Source organism: Chionomys nivalis, chromosome 1 (genome assembly GCF_950005125.1).
Source record: "Chionomys nivalis chromosome 1, mChiNiv1.1, whole genome shotgun sequence".
NCBI classification, from domain to species: Eukaryota; Metazoa; Chordata; class Mammalia; order Rodentia; family Cricetidae; genus Chionomys; species Chionomys nivalis.
The window spans coordinates 169076284-169096089 of record NC_080086.1 but is presented as its reverse complement, the minus strand read 5'-3'; the positions used below and the strand labels follow the sequence as shown (position 1 = coordinate 169096089).

At 45.5% G+C, this 19806-nt stretch overlaps 1 protein-coding gene across 3 annotated transcripts in view; it reads left to right on the top strand.

Moving 5' to 3' along the window:
* Positions 1-19806, top strand: part of Lrguk (leucine rich repeats and guanylate kinase domain containing) — a 111879-nt gene that overhangs the window by 4132 nt on the left and 87941 nt on the right. For all 3 annotated transcript variants that reach the window (XM_057770273.1, XM_057770282.1, XM_057770263.1), the window contains exons 2-5: positions 5005-5112; positions 7718-7799; positions 12320-12420; positions 15556-15637. In XM_057770273.1, the coding sequence (XP_057626256.1) occupies positions 5005-5112; positions 7718-7799; positions 12320-12420; positions 15556-15637 (373 nt within the window). The remainder of the gene's footprint in view (positions 1-5004; positions 5113-7717; positions 7800-12319; positions 12421-15555; positions 15638-19806) is intronic.

Sequence of the window (19806 nt, the reverse complement as noted above, 5' to 3'; positions counted from 1 at the left end):
CTATGTTCATAGCAGCATTATTTGTAATAGCCAGAACCTGGAAACAACCCTACATGCCCCTCAACCGAAGAATGGATAAAGAAAATGTGGTACATTTACACAATGGAGTACTTACTACTCAGTGGTAAAAAACAATGACATCTTGAAATTTACATGCAAATGGAGGAACTAGAAAAAAGCCATGCTGAGTAGGTAACCCAGACCCAGAAAGGTGAAGATGGTATGCACTCACTCATAAGTGGATGCTAGCTGTAGAGCAAAGGATAACGAGCCTACAGTCCACGACCGTGGAGTAGCTAAGTAACAAAGTGAACCCTAATAAAAACATATATAGATCCCCCTGGGAAGGGGAAATAGACAAGATCTCCTGACAAAATTGGAAGCATGGGGGTGGGGGGAGGGTAGAAGGGGGGCAGAAGGGGAGAACTTGAGGGAAAGGGATAGTCAATATGGGGGAAGGGCAGGGATGGAGAGCAAGGAAGAGATACTTTGATTGAGGGAACCATTATGGGGCTAGCAAGAAACCTGGCTCTAGAGAAACTCACAGGGATCCACAAGGATGACCGCAGCTAAGACCCTAAGCAATAGTGGAGAGGGTGCCTGAACTGGCCTTGCCCTGTAGTCAGATTGATAAATATCTTAAATGTCACCATAGAACCTTCATCCAGCAACTGATGGAAACAGAGGCAGAGATCCACAGCAGAGCACTGAGCTGAGCTTTCAAAGTGCAGTGAAGAGTGGAGGAGTGAGAATATGAACAAAGAGGTCAAGGCCATGATGGGGACACCCACTGAAACAGCTTACCTGAACTAATGGGAGCTCACCAACTCTGGCTGGACAGGGAAGGAACCAGCATAGGACCAAACTAGACCCTCTGAATGTGGGTGACAGTTGTATGGCTGGGGCGGACTGAGGGGCCACTGGTAGTGGCACAGGATTTATCCCTACTGCTTATACTGGCTTTTTGGGAACCCATTCTCTTTGGATGGATACCTTGCTCAGTCTAGATATAGTACGAAGGGCCTTGGTCCTTCCTTATAGCAATGTGCCTTATCCTCTCTAAGGACCACTCCTTAGTGGGGGTGGGGTGGGAGTGGGGTGGGGTGGAAGGTGGAGGGAATGGGAGGAGAAGAGGGAGTGGGAACTGGGATTTATATGTAAAATGAAAAAAGATAGTTTGTTTTCTTTTTTAAAAAAATAAAATTTAAAACAATCTCAAAAAGGAAAGAAGAAAAAAGATTCACATAGGGTAACAAAAGGTATCTGTAACCCAAAGAATTGATTAGGGCTGGGTGCTAACTCGTAGCTAGGCAACTTATGGCCCAGTGAGGGTTTATAGCTGGCAGGGGTTGCTTGCTATTCCTCTGATGCCAGGCCAGCAGGACATTCTGACACAGCTACCTAGAGATCATTAAGTGATTTTCACCTTATTGAACAAACATTTATGGAGTGATTGCTTAATAGAAAGCACACTTTGAGCGTGTCTTGGCCCAAAATTTGACATACCCTTTGCCAGTAACTCGAGGCGTGCGATAACGCCTATTCATCAGGATAGATACTTCAAATTTACTAAGAGACTACTTTAAAGTTTCCAATATAATATCTGGTAGCTAGAGTAGACTCTCAGAAGTTACAGATGTAATAAATGATAGCAGCTATTAAGATAGAAGATGGAAATCTGATTGAAGACATATGGTCCCTGCTCTCAGCGTGACATAAGAGTAAGACACAGCAATTAGCACCTAAAGTGCCACATCCAGAGATCAGTACCGCTGCACTCAGGGGTTACAGGCAAGAGCAAAAAAGTACCTAAGGTAGGGTAGGCTGTAGAGGGCTCTGTGCCCTGCATGGGCACACACTTGATAAGCGGTTCTCTGGTAACCACGTACATTTAGATGAGAGGATAGTAGGGTTCTAGCAGTATCTATAGGGGAGCAGGAAGAGTCTGGACTAAGGCAGTGCCTGGGATTACAAAGAAGGCTAAAGAGGGGCTTACTGTGTGGAGCCTTGCCTTAGGGATCTGAGAAAATGCTGGCACTTGTGCCCACCCTGATGTCCACAGCTATGGTGACAAACAGGTCTCCCTGCTGGAATAAGTACAGAAGTGGAGTGGGGTGAGGTCAGATGGAGCTCCGGGTGGGAAGTTCGGAAGGAATGCAGCCTTCCCTCCACCCCACTACCTCCTAGGTTTTACATAGGCCAGCAGTATTTTCTGTATAGGCGTGAATGCTTTCCCCGCTTGTGAGCAGTGTGACAGCTATGGGACATTGGAACATAGGACATTTATTGAAACATTTAATGTGTTCCAGGCACTGTGCCAAGAGCTTTCTGTATATTACTTTTTCTTTCTCTTTAAAACATTAGAAGAAGGGATAGGAGAGAAACGATGACCTTCCCAATCTTCTAGCTTTCATAGCTGGACCTATGAAATAAAGTGACAATGGACAGGTTAACAGAATAGGACATGCCATATTGGTTTTAATATTACATCCATTGGAGATATCATAGGAAAAGATTTTTAAAAATTTTTTTATTACACAGGCTGGGAGGTAGTGGTGCATGCCTTTAATCCCAGCACTCTCAGAGTTTGAGGTTTAGCCTGGTCTACAGAGTGAGTTCCAGTATAGTCAGAGCTACACAGTAGCGGTCTCCATCTGTTGCAAACAGAAGTTTCCTTGGTGAAGGGTGAAGACTGTATGTATCTGTGGTTGTATAAGGACAGGTGTTTATAGATTGTTGATAGGGGTTTTGCTGGGTTAGTACATTGCTGGTTGTAGATTCTCGCCAATAGCCACAACTTCGCTAGCACTGAGTACTTATTAGATTTCCAGTACCAAATAAGGAAGGGTTGGGGCTACTGAGATGGCTCAGTGGTTAAGAGCACTGACTGCTCTTCCAGAGGACCCAGGTTTGATTTCTAACACCCACATTGTGGCTCATAATCCCATCTGTAACTCTAGCTTCAGGGAATCTAAAGCCCTTTTCTGACTTGCATGGGCACCAGGTATGTATATGATACACAGACATATACATGCAGATAAAACATCCATGCAGATAAAAATAAACAAATAAGAAGACAGGTAAACAGATGCTAGATTAGATAGATGATAGATAGATAGATAGACAGATAGATAGATATGTAGATAGATAAATAGACAGACAGACAGATGGACAAATGTTTACAGGGTCTGGACTTGCAGAGGACCCTGGTTTGGTTCCCAGAACCCAACTGGTAGCTCACAACCATCCATAACTTGAGTTACGTGGGTTCTAACACCCTCTTCTGTCCTCCTTGAGCATGGGATGCGTGTGGTGCACATACTTATGTACAGGCAAAACACTCATACACATAAGATAAATAAATGTCAAAAAATTGATTACAATGATTTATCCATTTGTGTGCCACACATGTGGAGGTCAGAGGGCAACTTGTAGGAATTGACTCTCTTCTTCTACCACGTGGCTCTCGATGACGAAACCCAGGTCCTCTGGACTGGAGACAAGTGCCTCCACCTACGGAGTCATCAGCTGCCCTGGGAAATTTTTTTATGTGGGATTTGAGCACTTCCACACCACGTTAACAGGGGAAGAAGGGTAGAGGGAATGTAGGTCACTTACGGGGGTAGGGGTCCGGGGGGAGGGAAATGCTTTTGTGGCAAGATTCACAGGCTCTTAGAATAGATGGGAGCCATGAGGGGCTGTGACAAAGCTCGCCTCACGGTGGTATCAGCCTCTCTCTGCTCCTGCGCTAAGGGTCAATCTCCTCCAGTTGATGAAACTCCCGGGGAGGGGATTTCTAACAATCGAGTTCCTTTTGAAGGATCTGCCTCTCTGTAGATAAAAGCAGTTTGGAGAAAGCCTCCCCTTGCATTTACTGTTTTTTTCAAGTGCCTTCAACTCAAAACAATCAATATCCCCAAAAGCAGCCTACTTTGGAAGAACGGTGTGTCTAGAACGCCTTTAAAGAAAAACATACTTTCTGTTTATAGGTAGAGAAGTGAGGCTCAGAGAAAGCTCTTCCTCCCCCAAGTCATGTGGCAGGGGTGGGGTTCAAACCGAGTCCAGCTGATTCCGAAGGACAATGTACTGTCTCCATGCAGGCAATAGTCCCTGTGAGTTTTTCTAAACTCTTAGAGCCACATGAGTCTATATACTTAGGTCCTCAGGACCAACAACCCAAACCACATTCTTGGCTCCTGGGTTGGTAAAGAACCAAAGAGCACATGTTTTCCCATCACAATCAGTATACTCATCGTGGTTAAGTACCGTAGAGTGGCTGCCATGACGACTGTTTCCTGCCATCGTGCTGATACCAGTGTCCTTGCTGGCCATTATAGAGTTCAAGGCAGTGGACATGCAGCATAGACTAGCGTGTCATCTCTTCTGTCTGCCACCACAGGGGAAATGCCATGCCCATCCCTTGGCTATAGACCAAAGGGCGAGCCTCCTCCTGGAAGTGACAGGCACCCACTACATCATCTTGTAAATTGGATAGATCTGACAAAAAATAGCTTCTGGAAAGTGAGCTGAGGACTTGGTTTGTTCAGCAAGAATACCAGATTTTGAGACATTAGTGCCTTCATTGGATGCATCCTTTGAGGTATGGGCAGGTAGCCCAGTACAGAATCGCCTTGGGGGCAGACAGATTGGATTTTTATTCCGGCTCTGTCACATGCTGTTATGTCATTTGGAGCAATGTAACCTCTTAGTTACTTCCTTTGTAAAATGGAGATGAGAATTGCCTACTCCGGGGCTGTCAGGAGCTCTTACACAGGACCACGAAATCTGACATTCCTCTGGCCACAGTGTTGTCTCAACATAGAGCACCACATGGAAGTGACCAGCCAATAAGTCAGTGGCAGCAAGACATGACTTTGATGTGGGCATTTCCTTAACCATGTGGAGTATGTAATGTCTTCCATGCAGTCAGTGGGGGCGGGGTAGGACAAAGTAGATGGTTGCCTTTCCAACGCACATTCTTTGTCCCCCGTTTGCTTTCTGCAGGCTGAGTTTGATGGGATCCTGAGAGAGGAGGCTGTGGCCGAAGCACTCAATGAGTTGGGGTGGTCAGGCCCTGGGACGGAGCAGGTCTACCTCAACCTGAATTTATCAGTGAGTATGACAGGGTCATTGTCGGGTGGCAACACGGACAGATAGCATTCGCTTTCTTTGGTACTCACAGCTTTCGTCGTGGCGACAAACGTCAGGGCCTTGTGTTCGATGGAGGTGCATGTGTAAGTGTTAGGCTTCAGGGAACCGCGGCCGTCCCCATATCAGTATCAGCTCCCCAAATTCCTTTGTTTCCATTTTCTCCGCACTCGCTTTTATCCTAAGTAGTCCGTATTATAGTAATCGATGCTTTCTTCAGGAGGTTGAGTTTGGATTTGTAAAACCAATCAAAACCCCTGTAAGAATTTTCCCTCTGATCGGCCAGAGCAGAGCTAAACTTCGTGTCTGAATCCCCGGGACAGAGTATTCTGATAATCGATGTTCCTCTCATATCGAGAAATGAGTAGCTCTGAGCTGTCCTTTATTTTCATAAAGATGCCTGCCGTCAAAGCCAGAGAATCCATTGCTATTCTCCAGTCTTCAAGATTTCAGTCCTAGTCCCAGAGCAGCAAGGGATCGGGCTCAGCTTTGACGGCGTGGGGGTGCAAGAGCCGTCCACCCACAGTTCAGCCTCTCTGCTGTTCATAGTCCTAGAAAAATAATTTAACTCTTTTTGCCTCCATTAAAAAAAAAAAAGACATGGAGGGGCTGGGGAGCTGGCTCAGTGGGTACAGTGCTTGCTGTGTAATGTGAAGGCTGGGGTTCGGATCCCAGGCATGCTGGCATGGCAGCCTTGTCTAGATGGATGGGTGAGTGCCAGGTTCATTGAGAGAGGTGGCTTCAGTATAGCAGTTAAGGGGCAACTGAAGAAGACTCCTCCATAGGCTCATGTACACACACACATGTGCACCGGTTGCACACATGTATACACACATATGTACAGATATAATCTCTACACACACTTTTGTTTTAAAAGCACATGGAAATTTTGCTACAGCTTCCTGGTCTGGCTCACTCCTGACTGGGCTAATGCATTGCCAAAGTATTCTGCCGTGGATTTGAACTATCCAGTGACTACTGAGGTATTGTCCTGTGTGCTGGCTTCGTAGCATGTCCTTCCGGGTCAGCATACCAAGCCCAGCCTTTTCCCTCCCTGGCAGTGGCTAGCCTTCTGTAGAGGGCTCAGGCACTCAGCTGTGGCAGGAGTACCCTGTACACACAGCACTGTGTAAGACACTGAGATAGTGTGATTCTAGCAGCCAGTACAGCCGCGTCAAGGCCCATTGTAACCAATAGTCTACTTATGTATGTAGCGCCAGGCCTTAAATTGATCTGCCAAAAAAGCAATCCTTTAAATCTTATTTCAGCCAGAGGGATGGAGCTTAACTTATTTTGCCCCTGACCTCCGTACTGTTGAGATATTACGTGCTGAATTACTTGGCCTCAATAAACTGTCTCACTGAATATATTTACTGGTTCAGTGATTCCCCTCCATATCTTACTTAGGCTACACATAATATTATTATTATATAATTATATATTATGTGTAATATATAATATGCATCACACAATAGTATTATATAGTAATGTTGTTATATAATTATGTATAATATTATATAATATCATATATAATAATTATATGATTATTATTGTTTGACTTCCTCTACTTATATACATATCTCCTCCCCTGCCCAAGTCCTAAATTCTTAAAGGTACACTAGAACTCAGCCCCTCCTTGTCTCCTCACTAGGCACAATGATGCACACAGTAGGCACTTAGTACTAACTTGTCTCTTGCAGCAGCCTCCCTAAAACAGCCATCACTCCCCGACGTGAGAACTTGCTGTCAAATGGCTCTTTTTTTATTAGTCGTCTTTGGCTTTGTTGTGTGCCCGCAACAGAATGACATATGCCGCCAGGAGAAGTCGTCATTGTCATCCCGTGGGCTCAGAGTCCCTCCCAACTCCACCAGAACTTCCCATGACTACTGTTTGCTGGCATGAACTTTGGACGGAGCCTCAGTAGAGCTGGAGACTGCAACTCCCAAGCTGCTCTGTGGCTTCAGGCTTGGCCACACCCCTCTCTGGGTTTCCCCTGTCTGCTCTGCAGCTGTTGGATCTGCTGGGATCGCTGTATGGTTAACAGTCTCCTGGTGACCTGTGGCATATTCCTAAAACGTCACTTAAATGCTCGGCACTGGCTTCTCTTTGGCGGGATGAAAACGTGGTCTTTACTGCTGTACTTTATTTCATTCCAGACTGTTCTAAAGGCTCCCGTGAAACCGCTGTCCTTTACCTTTTCATGTGGTGTGTCCTTGCTGCTAACACTAATTTCTTAGGCTAATAACTTCTTTCTTCTTCTATTGGAGACAGGGTTTGACTGTGCAGCCCTGGCCAGCCTCAGACTAACAGAGATTCACTTGCCTCTACCTTGATTAAAAGCATGTGCTACCACGCCCAACTGACTAGAATTTCTTCGGAAGGAATACATTTTTTTTTTTTTTTGTGGGGTTTTGAGATTTCATTAGTAGCAGACCTTAAAGTTTATTCTCTTGCTTCTATACTTCGGAAGAAACTCTGGCTTTCGGTGTTGTTTCTAGCTGTTGTGGGAAGGCGCCCATGAACGCGGTAAAAGCCATATTAAAGCTTTCCCCCTTTCCCTCCTCTCAGCACTGCGATTTAGTCGACATCAGCATTCTGTGTGACTATGTTCACCTACAGAAGTTGAATCTTTCAGCGAACAAAATCGAAGGTACGTGATTGTCAGTCAAGAGGATTGATCACTGAAGTAGTACGAAAATTTACCATCTACAGAATTTAATGTGGTTTTATAATACCGAGCTTGATAAAAGTGATTTGTAGATCAATTTACATATTGACTTATTGCTTTCTTTGGAGAAAGGGAGCAATAGAACGAGAGAGAGAGAGAGAGAGAGAGAGAGAGAGAGAGAGAGAGAGAGAGCAATGATCTGCTAGGGAAGAGCAGACAGGTAGGCCTTCAGTGTTTCGACACAGTTGGGGTGCACCCAGGGAGCCCCACAGGAGTTCTTATCCCTTCAGTACCCGCAGAATGTTTGATGACACCCTTTTCTTCAGCTGGCTATTTAGCTCAGATGAATTAGCTACCCCACCCGCTCATGGACATTTTATTTGGCTTTTACACTTTCGTTTCATCCTGGCTAGCTCCCTCTATTATCGGTTAAGCTCCAGGGCTTCCTGGTGTCAGCACTGGCCCCTCTCTGTCGGTTTAGCTGACTCTTCTGACCACACCATCTGACTGTTTGACATTACATCTTCCTTCCTTCACACTTAACGAACATAGTTCTGAAATCGTCATATTTTCTTTAAAGCCTGGTCCTTGTTTTGGATTTTCAGATCTCATTTGATGTTAACACTATATATCTTTTCCTTTAGACTTCTAGAGACACAAGCAAATACTTATTTCTGATCTTTCTCCACTGAGTGTCTTTTCTGCTTGCTGCTTTCAGCTGCCTTAGAGAAGACCTCATTGTTGCTGTTAATGGTCTCTCAATTTCATTTTCCAATTCCTCTCATCTGACTCCAATAATTAAAGTCCAGCCCTTGAGTGCAGACAAGCGTTAGATCCTACTCCAAATACCACTGTTGGAGAGACTGTGACATGTTTTTCCAAACCCATTTTAGAAAATAGCAAACACGAACAGAGAAAATTCTGGAATGAATACTGAGCAGTAATAGCTGGGGTCCCTCCTTGTCCTCTCTGCATCCCTGCCCTGTCCCTCTTCCTCCAAGTTACTTAAAGCAAGGCTCAGATGTGTGGTGACCCAACCTCCAGGAAGGCATTTAGCTGTTACTGGCAGGACTGCTCTGCCTACCCCACCCCTACAAGGCTGATTGTGCTCTGCCCACCCCACCCCTGCAAGGCTGATTGTGCTCTGCCCACCCCACCCCTGCAAGGCTGATTGTGCTCTGCCCACCCCACCCCTGCAAGGCTGATTGTGCTCTGCCCACCCCACCCCTGCAAGGCTGATTGTGCTCTGCCCACCCCACCCCTGCAAGGCTGATTGTGCTCTGCCCACCCCACCCCTGCAAGGCTGATTGTGCTCTGCCCACCCCACCCCTGCAAGGCTGATTGTGCTCTGCCCACCCCACCCCTGCAAGGCTGATTGTGTTCTGCCCACCCCACCCCTGCAAGGCTGATTGTGCTCTGCCCACCCCACCCCTGCAAGGCTGATTGTGTTCTGCCCACCCCACCCCTGCAAGGCTGATTGTGCTCTGCCCACCCCACCCCTGCAAGGCTGATTGTGCTCTACCCACCCCACCCCTACAAGGCTGATTGTGCTCTGCTCACTCCAGTCTCTGAGATTGATTTTTCACTCTTACTAAATAAGAAATTGCAGCCTCATAGAAGGCTCTGACGATGTTCAATGCCAATAGCAAGAAGAGACCTAGCTTCATAGCCTGCCACTCAAGGCAGTCTCTATGCAGACCACACCTCCTTGATTCTTTATGACCCTCTCTATTGTGTGTATTGGTATGGCAGTATGTTTTTCTTTGGGGGATGTCAGCTTTACAGGGGTTCAGAGGTAGACCACATTTCAGTTTTCAACAGAATCGCTTGTGTATAGCGGGGACTGTTAGTACATAGATGGTTGAATCCCACCCCCAGAGTTTCTGACTCGGTAGAACTGGGGTAAGGGTTGGTTTGAGGTAAGCAAGGATAAGGCTGATGCTGCTGGTCCAAAACCATTAGTGAAGCCATAAGGTGCTCCTGCCATCTGGTGGACGAAGAGGTTACTGCACCAAGGAGTTATTGCGTGGAAGTTAGCACTGTCACAGTGATTTTTAAAGCCCCAGCTATGTACAGAATATGAGGTGTTGTTACCATCTCATTGTATCGGTCTAAATATTAGCTGATGCTTCTCCTTTAAAACAAATACCTATGCTATTGGCATTAAAGATGAATCCCAGCAGGAGTTCAGGGATTCAGTGGAGATGAATAGAATTGAGAGCCCTTTTAACAGACATGCAGCCGAGTGCAGAATGGACAGATGCAGGCTCATAGGTATAGACTCCTAAGCATCTGACGTCCCATAGGTTCCATCCCATGGCAGCCTGCCTTGACTGACCTATTGATTTCTACCGGAATGGCAATATTCCAACGCACCCCCTCCTTCAGAGATGTTCACGGCTAGGCAATTGTTTAATCCACAGACCTGAAGTAGACGTTGCTGGCTCTTCGGAGAGCCTTGCTTTGGCATACCAATTACTTTTCTATTTCTGCGATAAAATTCTAAGGCCAAGGCAATCTAGAAGAAAGAGTTTATTATGGTTATGGTTCCGGAGGATTAGAGCCCATAATGGTGATGGCATAGCAGCAGATAGCAGGCATGGTGACCGCAGCAGGAAGCTGAGAGGACAGAGCGCGCATCTCGAACCTCAAACAGGAAGCAGAGGAAACTAGGAAGGTGTATAGCTTTTAAAACCTCAAAGCCTGCCCCCAGTGGCATACTTCCTATAAGCCATACTTCCTAAGCCCACCCAAACACTGCCACTGGCAAGCATCCAAATGCCCAGGATGACAGTTTCTCATCCAAACTATCACCAAATGCAAGATGGCACAGCCATCTCACACTCTCTGCCAGCCCGGCCCAAGACACAGCTGGTGTGCCACCTCCTCCCACTCTGCATTTGTCTGCGCCACTTGGCATGGTCTTGCTTTGCCTGTGGTTGGCATGACTGTCCTGCTTCTCTGTGTCCTCCAGAATGAGAGAGAAAAGGGGTGCTACCACCAAACCCCTTACTGAAAGGAACCACCTACAGCAAGAAGGCTGGAGAACCCCCGGCATGTGGATTCTTTCATTCCAATGCCCAGTGTGCATTTCCTGTAGAGAGAGGGAGACAATGGCAAACGCTGAGTCAGAATCACAGTTTGCGTGGGATTCCGTGTGTGGCCTCCACTAGCACGGTGTTTTACTTAGCACCAAGTCTGGGGATATCTGCTTAGGATAAAATGCAGAACTCAGATGCAATTTTGAGCCAGTCCAGAGTCAAAGCACAGTAACAAGAAAGGGGTCTAAATCACCTCAAATAATTAATGGGATTTAGGATTAAGTCCAACTAAAACAAAATTGAATTAGAAACAGAGTTCCCTAATTGTGTTATTTTCAGTCTTCTGAAAAGCCCTAATTCAGTTATTTAGGAGCTGATTACCAAGAGGAGCATCTAACGCTTTAGCTTCACATCCTTTCCTGGAAGGCTGGTGCTGTTGGAAGCACTTAGGGTTGGCAGATTGTGGGAACATGAGTGGGGGTGCAAGAGGCCTCAGCCATGGGTTACTCAGACATCCCAGAAATAGAGGAGATGGAAGAAGTGGGCAGGGCCTGGGGGAGAGGAGAAGTTACTGCCTTATAGAGAGTTTTACACATTTTTTTTTTTTAAAAAAATGATTGTAACATGAGGCCCTGCTTGTTGGAGTTTCTGTCCTGCCCAGTTCCCGCAGCCATTTAACCCCAAAGAAAATCACACAGAGGTCTCCATAATTTAGAAACTTATTGACCCATTAGCTCAGGCTTCTTATTAGCTCTTATAACTTATATTAACCCATTATGCTTACCTATGTTAGCCACATGGCTCGGTACTTTTTTCAGCAGGGCAGGTCACATCTTCCTTCTCCAGTGTCTGGGCAGGACTGCGGAAAGAGCTTCCTTCTTCCCAGAATATTCCTGTTCTCCTTGCCCCGCCTCTACTTCCTGTCTGGTTGTCTTGCCTATACTTCCTGCCTGGCTACTGACAGACCAATCAGCATTTATTTAAAACATAATTGACAGAATACAGAATTGTCCCACACCAAATGATTTTTTAAGTCAACTTATAATGTGTTAGATACTGTTACGACATTAGAACAAAGTGCGTTTTGTGGTTCGTCTACCCCTCATCTCCCCCACCCTCCCCCTACACCCTGATCTTCTCTGTTCTACACTTTAAAAAAGTACTTCACACATCATTCATTTTTATTAATTTGACTCAGCTGAAATATTTGAGATGTGCTTGCAATGGCCATAATTCAAAGTTATTCTAATTTGGCCAGGTGTGGTAGCACCTTTAATCCCAGCCCTTGGGAGACAGAAGCCGGTGAATCTAAGTTCTAGACCAGCCTGGCCTACATAGTGAATTCCAGGCCAACCAGGACTGAACAATGCGATTGTGTCTGGAAAAAAAAATGTGTGTTCTGATATAACGTGCTTAATGACTTTTTCTAGTATCTTGTTGATTCACCTTTTCTGCTCCCAGATTTGTCTTGTGTGAGCTGCATGCCGTATCTTCTGGAACTAAATGCTTCTCAGAACAGGCTGACTACCTTCTTCAATTTCAAGCCACCCAAAAATCTCAAGGTATACTTATCAATACTCTAATAACCTACAGTAAGGGCTTGCCACTTAAACAAGCAAGAGAGAACTAATAGAGAGGAGTCAGGGGGCTAGCTTCCTGTGTGAGTCAGGGAGATAGCTTCCAGTGTGAGTCAGGGGGATAGCTTCCAGTGTGAGTCAGGGGGATAGCTTCCAGTATGAGTCAGAGGGATAGCTTCCAGTATGAGTCAGGGGGATAGCTTACAGTGCAGGTGTCTGAACTGAAATACAGACAAGTGTGTCACCGAGATGCTTCGTCAGCATATGATCCTTGAGAGATCTTTGCTGAAACCTCACATTCAAGGAACCAGCTTCCTTCTGTCCTCTTGGCCATATTTATGTCATTTTCTTAGATTAAAAAGAAGATTTTAATTGACTGTTATTTCTTTGGGCTGGGGCGGTAGGTCTTTCCGTGCAGTCCAGGCTGGCCTCAAACTCCCGCCCTTCCTGCTTTTGCCTCCTGAGTGTTGCAGGTCCAGACATGTGCCACCACACGCAGCCCCTTTGCCCTTGTAGTAGTGGCTCTTGTGTCTCTTTTGTTATAGCAGCATGGTTCTAGCTGAAACAGTGGTAAAGCGTTTCCTGGGTGCAAACTTTGTCCTCTCCCTTATCCAACCTTTGCTTTTAAAGAACTAGTACTTTTTTTAATTGCCTGGCTCTGCCCAGATGGTAACTGTGGCTGAGCAGTGCAGGCTCTTTCAGTGCTCCTGTCTGGAAGCTTTTGTGTTCGCCAGCAGCATGGCACAGGCGGGAGCAGCGGCAGGTAGCCCTCTCGGCTGCCGAGCTCCTGCAAGCCTGTGTATCTGACCCTTGTGCAGCCTGGGAAGTTGGAGCTCCACAGTCTTTGGAAGTAGCTGGCAGCATCCATAACGTAAGGCCTGGATAGCAGGATTCCTTCCAGCCTTTGAGAGTGCCTCACGTTAGAGTTCCAGGCCCTTCAGCATCTGACCCTGGACCCTGAAGACTCAGCAGCACCCTGGAATTCTTCAGTGACAGTGGCCAGAATCTCCCCTCCCTGGCTCGTAGAGCCTCCTTCAACCCCAGCGCATCGTCTCCTCTAGTTTGTCTGTCACCCTATTCCTGCGCTTGTCATCCTCTCAGACTGCCCAGCCGCCTCCTCTTCAGCTATCAAGAAGCCACCTTTTGTAACCTGGCTCGTTAGCTGCGCAGCTGTTGCCACTGCTGTCGCTTTGATGCCCCAGCCGTCGCGGCTGCTACTCCTCTGCTGTTGCTTTCTCCAGGGTCACCAGCTCGCCCCACGCTACCAGAGTAGGCAGAAACAAAAGCTGTCCCAGAGAAGCCTTTTGTGGGGCCTGCTGCTGGGAAAACAACGGCATGAGCATAGGTAAAGTCTCTCAGCAGCCTGCCCTGGGAACCCGGACCTTCGCTTATATAAGCAGAGAAGGCGTGTTGGGCCAGTCTGGGCTCATCTTGCACGTAAATGAAGGCTTGTGTTTCTACTATAAAGAGCCTTTCTACTTTCCCACTGGTTAGAACAGCCTCTCAGCTAGGTCATCAGGGGCGTGGGCCCCTCATCCACAGAAACTTTGTGCCCCAAAAAAGTCTGATGCAAAAGTGAAACAGCCCTGGAGGAGGCTGCGCCTTCAGGAACTGGAGCATCCAGTTGTGATTGTTAAGTAGTTTTTGCAAGGCTTCTATGGGATGCTCAAAATGACTGGCGCTGGCATAGGCGTAGACTGGTCCTTTAGACGGCTTGCTCCGTTCCTTTCCAGGCTGTCAGCTCGGGTCTTACTGACCACGTAATCCCCGTCCCACCCCTGTTATGTTTGTAACGTCATCCTTGACCAGTTGTCTACTCCTGCCTTATGGTTCCTTCTAGGACTTAGTGTAGGGAAGTATCGTCTTAGTAAGTTTGGGGAGTACAGTCGCTGTTTCAAAGGGCACAGGAGGGAGAGTGTTTATTCAGCATCTTCTCGACCACCTTCTGGAGTGAGGTTACAGCACCCTCATCAAGTGCCCTATATAGTGTTCCAAAACCTTGAGGTTTCTTACTTTTTTTTTTTTTAAAAAAAGATTTTTCCCCAGTAGATGAATTAAGCAAAGCTCTTTATTTAATTAGTTAGGGTTTTGTTTGTTTGTTTTTGTTTTATTCTCATTGTAGAACAAGGTCAACAGATGTTGCTGAAAATGCCTGTCTAAATGAGTCAATTTTGAGAAAGGGTATCGTGGTAGTTTGAATGCGGTTGACCCCCATAATATCGTAGGGAGTGGCACTCTTAGCAGGTGTGGCTCTGTTGGAGTGGATATGACCTTATTGGAGGAAGCGTGCCACTGTGGGGAGCGGGCTTTGAGGATTCCTATGCTCGGGACACTGTCCAGTGTCTCAGTTGACTTCCCGTTGCCTGCCTGTTGGAGCACTCTCAGCTCCAGCACCACGTCTGTCTGCCTGCACACCGCCATGCTCCTCTTCATGATCATAATGGGCTGAACCTTTGAAACTAAGTGAGCCGCCCTCATTTAGCATGCTTTCTTTATAAGAGTTGCCTTGGTCATGGTGTCTCAGCAATAAAACACCCCAAATTAAGGCAGATACAACTGAAGCCGTGCAGCCTGAGGGATAAAGAAGGACTGTCCTGGCGGCGAGGGGCGGCGTGGCGTGTGAGACTCTCTGGAGAACAGAACAAGGGATGCACCCCCGAGTGAAGCTAGTGTGGTCTGTTGGGCCTTAGAAGGAATAGGAAGCTTGGTCATATAGGTGAAACTGAAGTGAATCCTGAAGGAAGACCAGGAGATTTAAAATAACCGCTGAACACGTGAGAGTCGGCGGGGCGTGGTGGCACACGCCTTCAATCCCAGCAGATCTCTGCAGGTTTGCAGCCAGCCTCATCTATAAGAATTTCAGGCCAGCCTTGGCTGCATAGTGAATGAGACCGTGGAGGGGAAGGAAGGGTGGAAAAGGAGGATCCGTCTCTCGGGGTGGTGACAATAGCATCCTGGCGAGAAAAGGCGGAGAGAGATGCCTGGTCTGGCTGCAGAGTCCCTACAGCCATCAGTGCTAAGTCTGCATCCAGAAACCTGTCTTGTGGTTTTGCTGTTAAACACTAGCAAGCCTGAAATTTCGAAAGCAACGTGTAACGTCTGTTCTCCTTTTGTCACCAGAAGGTGGATTTTTCCTCCAACCAGATTATGGAAATGTGTGACCTGTCGGCATACAACACTCTGACTCAACTCATTTTGGACCGTATCCTTTGGATGCTGGGAAGGGGAGGCTGTGGGGACTTGCTCCACTGGAGAGGGTGTTCCAGTCTACACAGAGTGGTATCAGATAAGTGATTACCCTGAAGTGTGTGGCTCGTGTAAAAGAATAAGAACCAGTAGTCATAAAACACGGAAAGAGATTTGCTTACCAAGGCCAAAGCTTGCTGGGGTCTTCAGAAGAAGGACGGTCCTTGACATGAATGTTAAGCTTGTTTCTTGATTATATACCTAGGAAATTCTGTTAAATGAACATGTATCTTCAAATTTATTTAAAATTTTGCCTTATTTTTTTATACAAATTCAGAGTCTGAAAAACCTAGATTTGTCATGAGGAAAATTGGTAGGAGTTTATATTGCTGCCTTTAAATAAAGCAAGGCATTCTAGTATGTTATTTATTTTGCTAGGGGAATCAAACCTGGGATCTCACACCTGCTTGGTAAGTGCTCTACCCCAGACCCTATACCTCCAGCTAAAATGTATTTAACTAAAAACAAAAGAAAAGCCCAGTTTTTGATTGCCTTCAGGAACATACATGAATGCATTGCATGAACCACACTCCCATGCAAGCAGAATGCTGACTTCCACTTGTGGAGCCTAAGCCTAAAAGGTTAACTGAAGATCTTTGTGTCTAATGAGCTTGAATCTCTTCTTTACACCAGAGACTGGTGTTCTCTGGGTAATAAGCCAGCAGGGCTCTCTGTTGCTCAGCAAGCGTCTTTCTCCCCCCTTGAGAATTTGGGGAGCAGAACGGCGCATGGGTTGGCTGCCCCTGAGTGTCTCATTCCAGGGATGAGGTGGCGGCCTGTTTGTAGTAAATCTGAGGTTTGCAGAGGTGGTGATCCGGGAGGTGGGCTTTGTAGAGAAAGTCTCTATTCATAAGGAATGCTCAAACCCATCCCCACTCCCTTTCAAACTCATCAATGAAGTAAGCAAGAAGCGAGTGAGCTGTTAGGTGGTGCTCATGAGTAGCCCAACAGGGGCATCAGATAACGATGTCAACAAAATGTTTCCATGGCAGATCAGAGGCACACACATATGCAACACCTTCCTATAGAACCTTGGCTTTATGCTTGACCATGGCATGTAATGAATGTTCAGAGAGAGAGAGAGAGAACTCAGAAGCCACCTGACTTGGAAATCCACTTGCCTCTGACCATGTGGGAGAGTGCTGCCCAGAGGGACCAGCATTGCATAGCCTGGAACTTGTAGAAATTTAGATCCTTTTGTTCTGCCCAAGGCCTATTAGAACCAAGTATCTGGACAATTGCAGTGTAGGTTAAAGCTAAGAAACTGGCTATATCCTAAAGCCCTGCCTGTGAGAGGGGCTCGGCACTTAGAGGCCCTGCCTGTGCCTCAGGGTATCCGGAGAACAGAACCGAGCTGGATATGGAGAACTTCTGCTCTGGAAAGATACTTCAGTGTGCAGCCCGGAATTGCCAGCAAAAACAACTCTCACGTATTGTAGAAGCAAAATATGGGATTTCATTTAAAACATTGCTATCACGGGGGTTTTAAATTTTTTTAAAATAAGTTTAGCTTTCCATGTACAAAAGTAAAATATTAGAGCTTTGTGACTGTCAAATAATGTAGTGATAAAGAATTAGGTTTTCTTCTTTTTAAAATGTTGATGTTAGATGTAGCAGTTGAATCTTACAACTGACATATAGAGAGTAATTATATCAAGACTTATGGAAATCCAGAGCCTGGGCATATAGGGTATATTATAGCATCTTTACCTGTATTTGAAAAACTGCAGAGGCAAATAGCCAAAACAAACGCTCTTCTTGAGTTATTAATGTAACAAAATTACAAGTAGTTTAATATCAGAAACTTTACAATTATAACTAATACTAACAGATTCAGGAAAATATTTTTTTCCCTAAAAAAGAAAACTCAAGTGATATATAAAATTTAATGAAATCCAGTACTCTTTATTTTTATTACATTTTATAATTTATTTTGTATGCATGCATGTTTGTGGGTGTACACAGCATGTGTCCACACGGAGGTCAGAGGACAACTTTTGGGAGTTAGTTCTCTCTTTCCACAATGTGGGTCTCAGGGATCCAACTCAGGGCACCCAGCTTGGTGCCCGGTGCCTTTAGGCTTCTTCCCAGCTCCCAAATCCAGTACCCTTTCACAGTGCGACTCAGGAAACTGAAGTGTTTTCTCTGAGTATGTTCTCTACACAAGTATTTTAAGCACTTGAATCCAAAAATATCAGCTGGGGAGCACATGGAGAGGAACTCTTTGGAACTTGTCTGTACTCATGACATTGGCTCAACCACTTTGAGAAGACAGCCTTAAGTTCTCTGATAAAGGTGAGCATCTACACTCACTATGACCTGGCGCTTCCAACTCCTACAGGAAGTCACACGTGCCAGGAGGCTTGCAGAGGGATGCTTATTGAGGTGTTGGCTGTAGCGACAAAAAAATGGAAACACACCATTCGCTCATCAGTAGGAGATGTAAATAAATTACGCTATTGTCTGGTCATAGCAAATGATATGGGAGCGAAGATGGTGAGATATACCAATGGACTGCGGCAGAGATGAATACTTAAGGTTTCTTAAGTCTTTATTTTATTTTATGTTTGTGAATGTTCTGCCGGCATGTATGGATGTATGTGCACTTCATGTCTGCCTGGTGCCCGGGGAGGTCAGAAAAGGGAATCAGATCCCCTGGAACTAGAGTAACAGATGTTTGTGAGCCTCCGTGTGAGTGCTGGGAATTGAACCTGGGTTCTCTGCAAGAGCAGCTCCTTTTAATCTATGAGACATCTCTCCATCCCAGAGATGATAACCTAGGTATAAAGGGGAAAGACACAATTCAAGCATAGTATGTATTTCTGAGAGGCAGACACAAAGATTGAACAGGAGGTGTGTATGTGTGTGCACATGTACGAGTGTGTATGTGTTAGAACCGAAGCTCAGGATCTCATACATCTAGGCTACTGTTCTACAACAGAGCCAAACTCCTAGCTCCCTTATATAGCTTAAGAGTCTGTTCTATCCAAGAATTAAAAACTGAATTTCTTTTCATATATATATGTTGTGTGTGTGTGTGTGTGCACATGTGCAAATGTGTGTACATCCACACATGCTTGCTTTTCTGTATGTGTACATGTGTGCAGGTCCACAGAGGCCAGAAGAGGGTGTTGTGTGTCCCAGAACTGGAATTAGGCAGTTGTGAGCTGCCTAGTGTGGGTGCTGGGAGCCAAACTCAGGTCCTCTGCAAGAGCAGTACATGTTCTTAACCGCTGAGCCATCTCTCCAGTCCCAAACTGTGGAAAGTCTTAATTGAGCCTTTTGAAAATAAACCAATTATGCTTATAATATAAAGTGATCATAGTATATTATATTAATATCTTGAACTACATTGTTAACTATAAGGAATCAATTTTTTAGTTTATCATATTAGATTATTTTATCTTTACCTGTGTAGATAATTGAGGATTACTTGATAATCATCCTGAATTACAAGGTGAGAAATTTAGTCAAGGTTAAGTAGATTTGCTTATTATTAAGTAAAGATGTAGTTTATTCTCTACCTTACAAGCATTGATGGGTCATTAATAAATTAAAAACATGATTCATAGAATTTGAGAGGCCATCCAGCGCTCGCTATGTATTTTATGGTAAAGGAGCTGGAGACCCAGGGAAGGTCAATTCCTGTTGGAGCTATCTGGAAAACCACTGCCTGAAGTTACCATTCTGAATCTTACTAGTTTGCCCACGCTGCAATCCACTGAGTGATTACTGCTTTAATAACACTGCTGTTTAATCTATATGCATATTTCATTTCCCCTTAACCCTCACTCCTGTGGCAGAGACCACTTTTTAAGGTGGTAGAGATCTCTTAGGATTGGCTGTGGTTAAAGCCACCATCATGACTCTCCACTAAGAGAATCCTGATGGATTTCAGCCTCATTTCTCAGTTACTATTTTCTGTACACCCAAACCATGTTTTATGATTGTAGACAAATGAATAAGAGCAAATGCTGAACTGGTGAATAATTCACGCCGAGCATTTATGAACTGCTGACAGCAATGCCGGAATGTAAAAATATGTTCTTGGGTTCCCCAGGCCCCAGTCATAAAGTTATGCTTAAGTGCCACAGGGTTCCTTCACTTGGCTTCCATAACAATCTA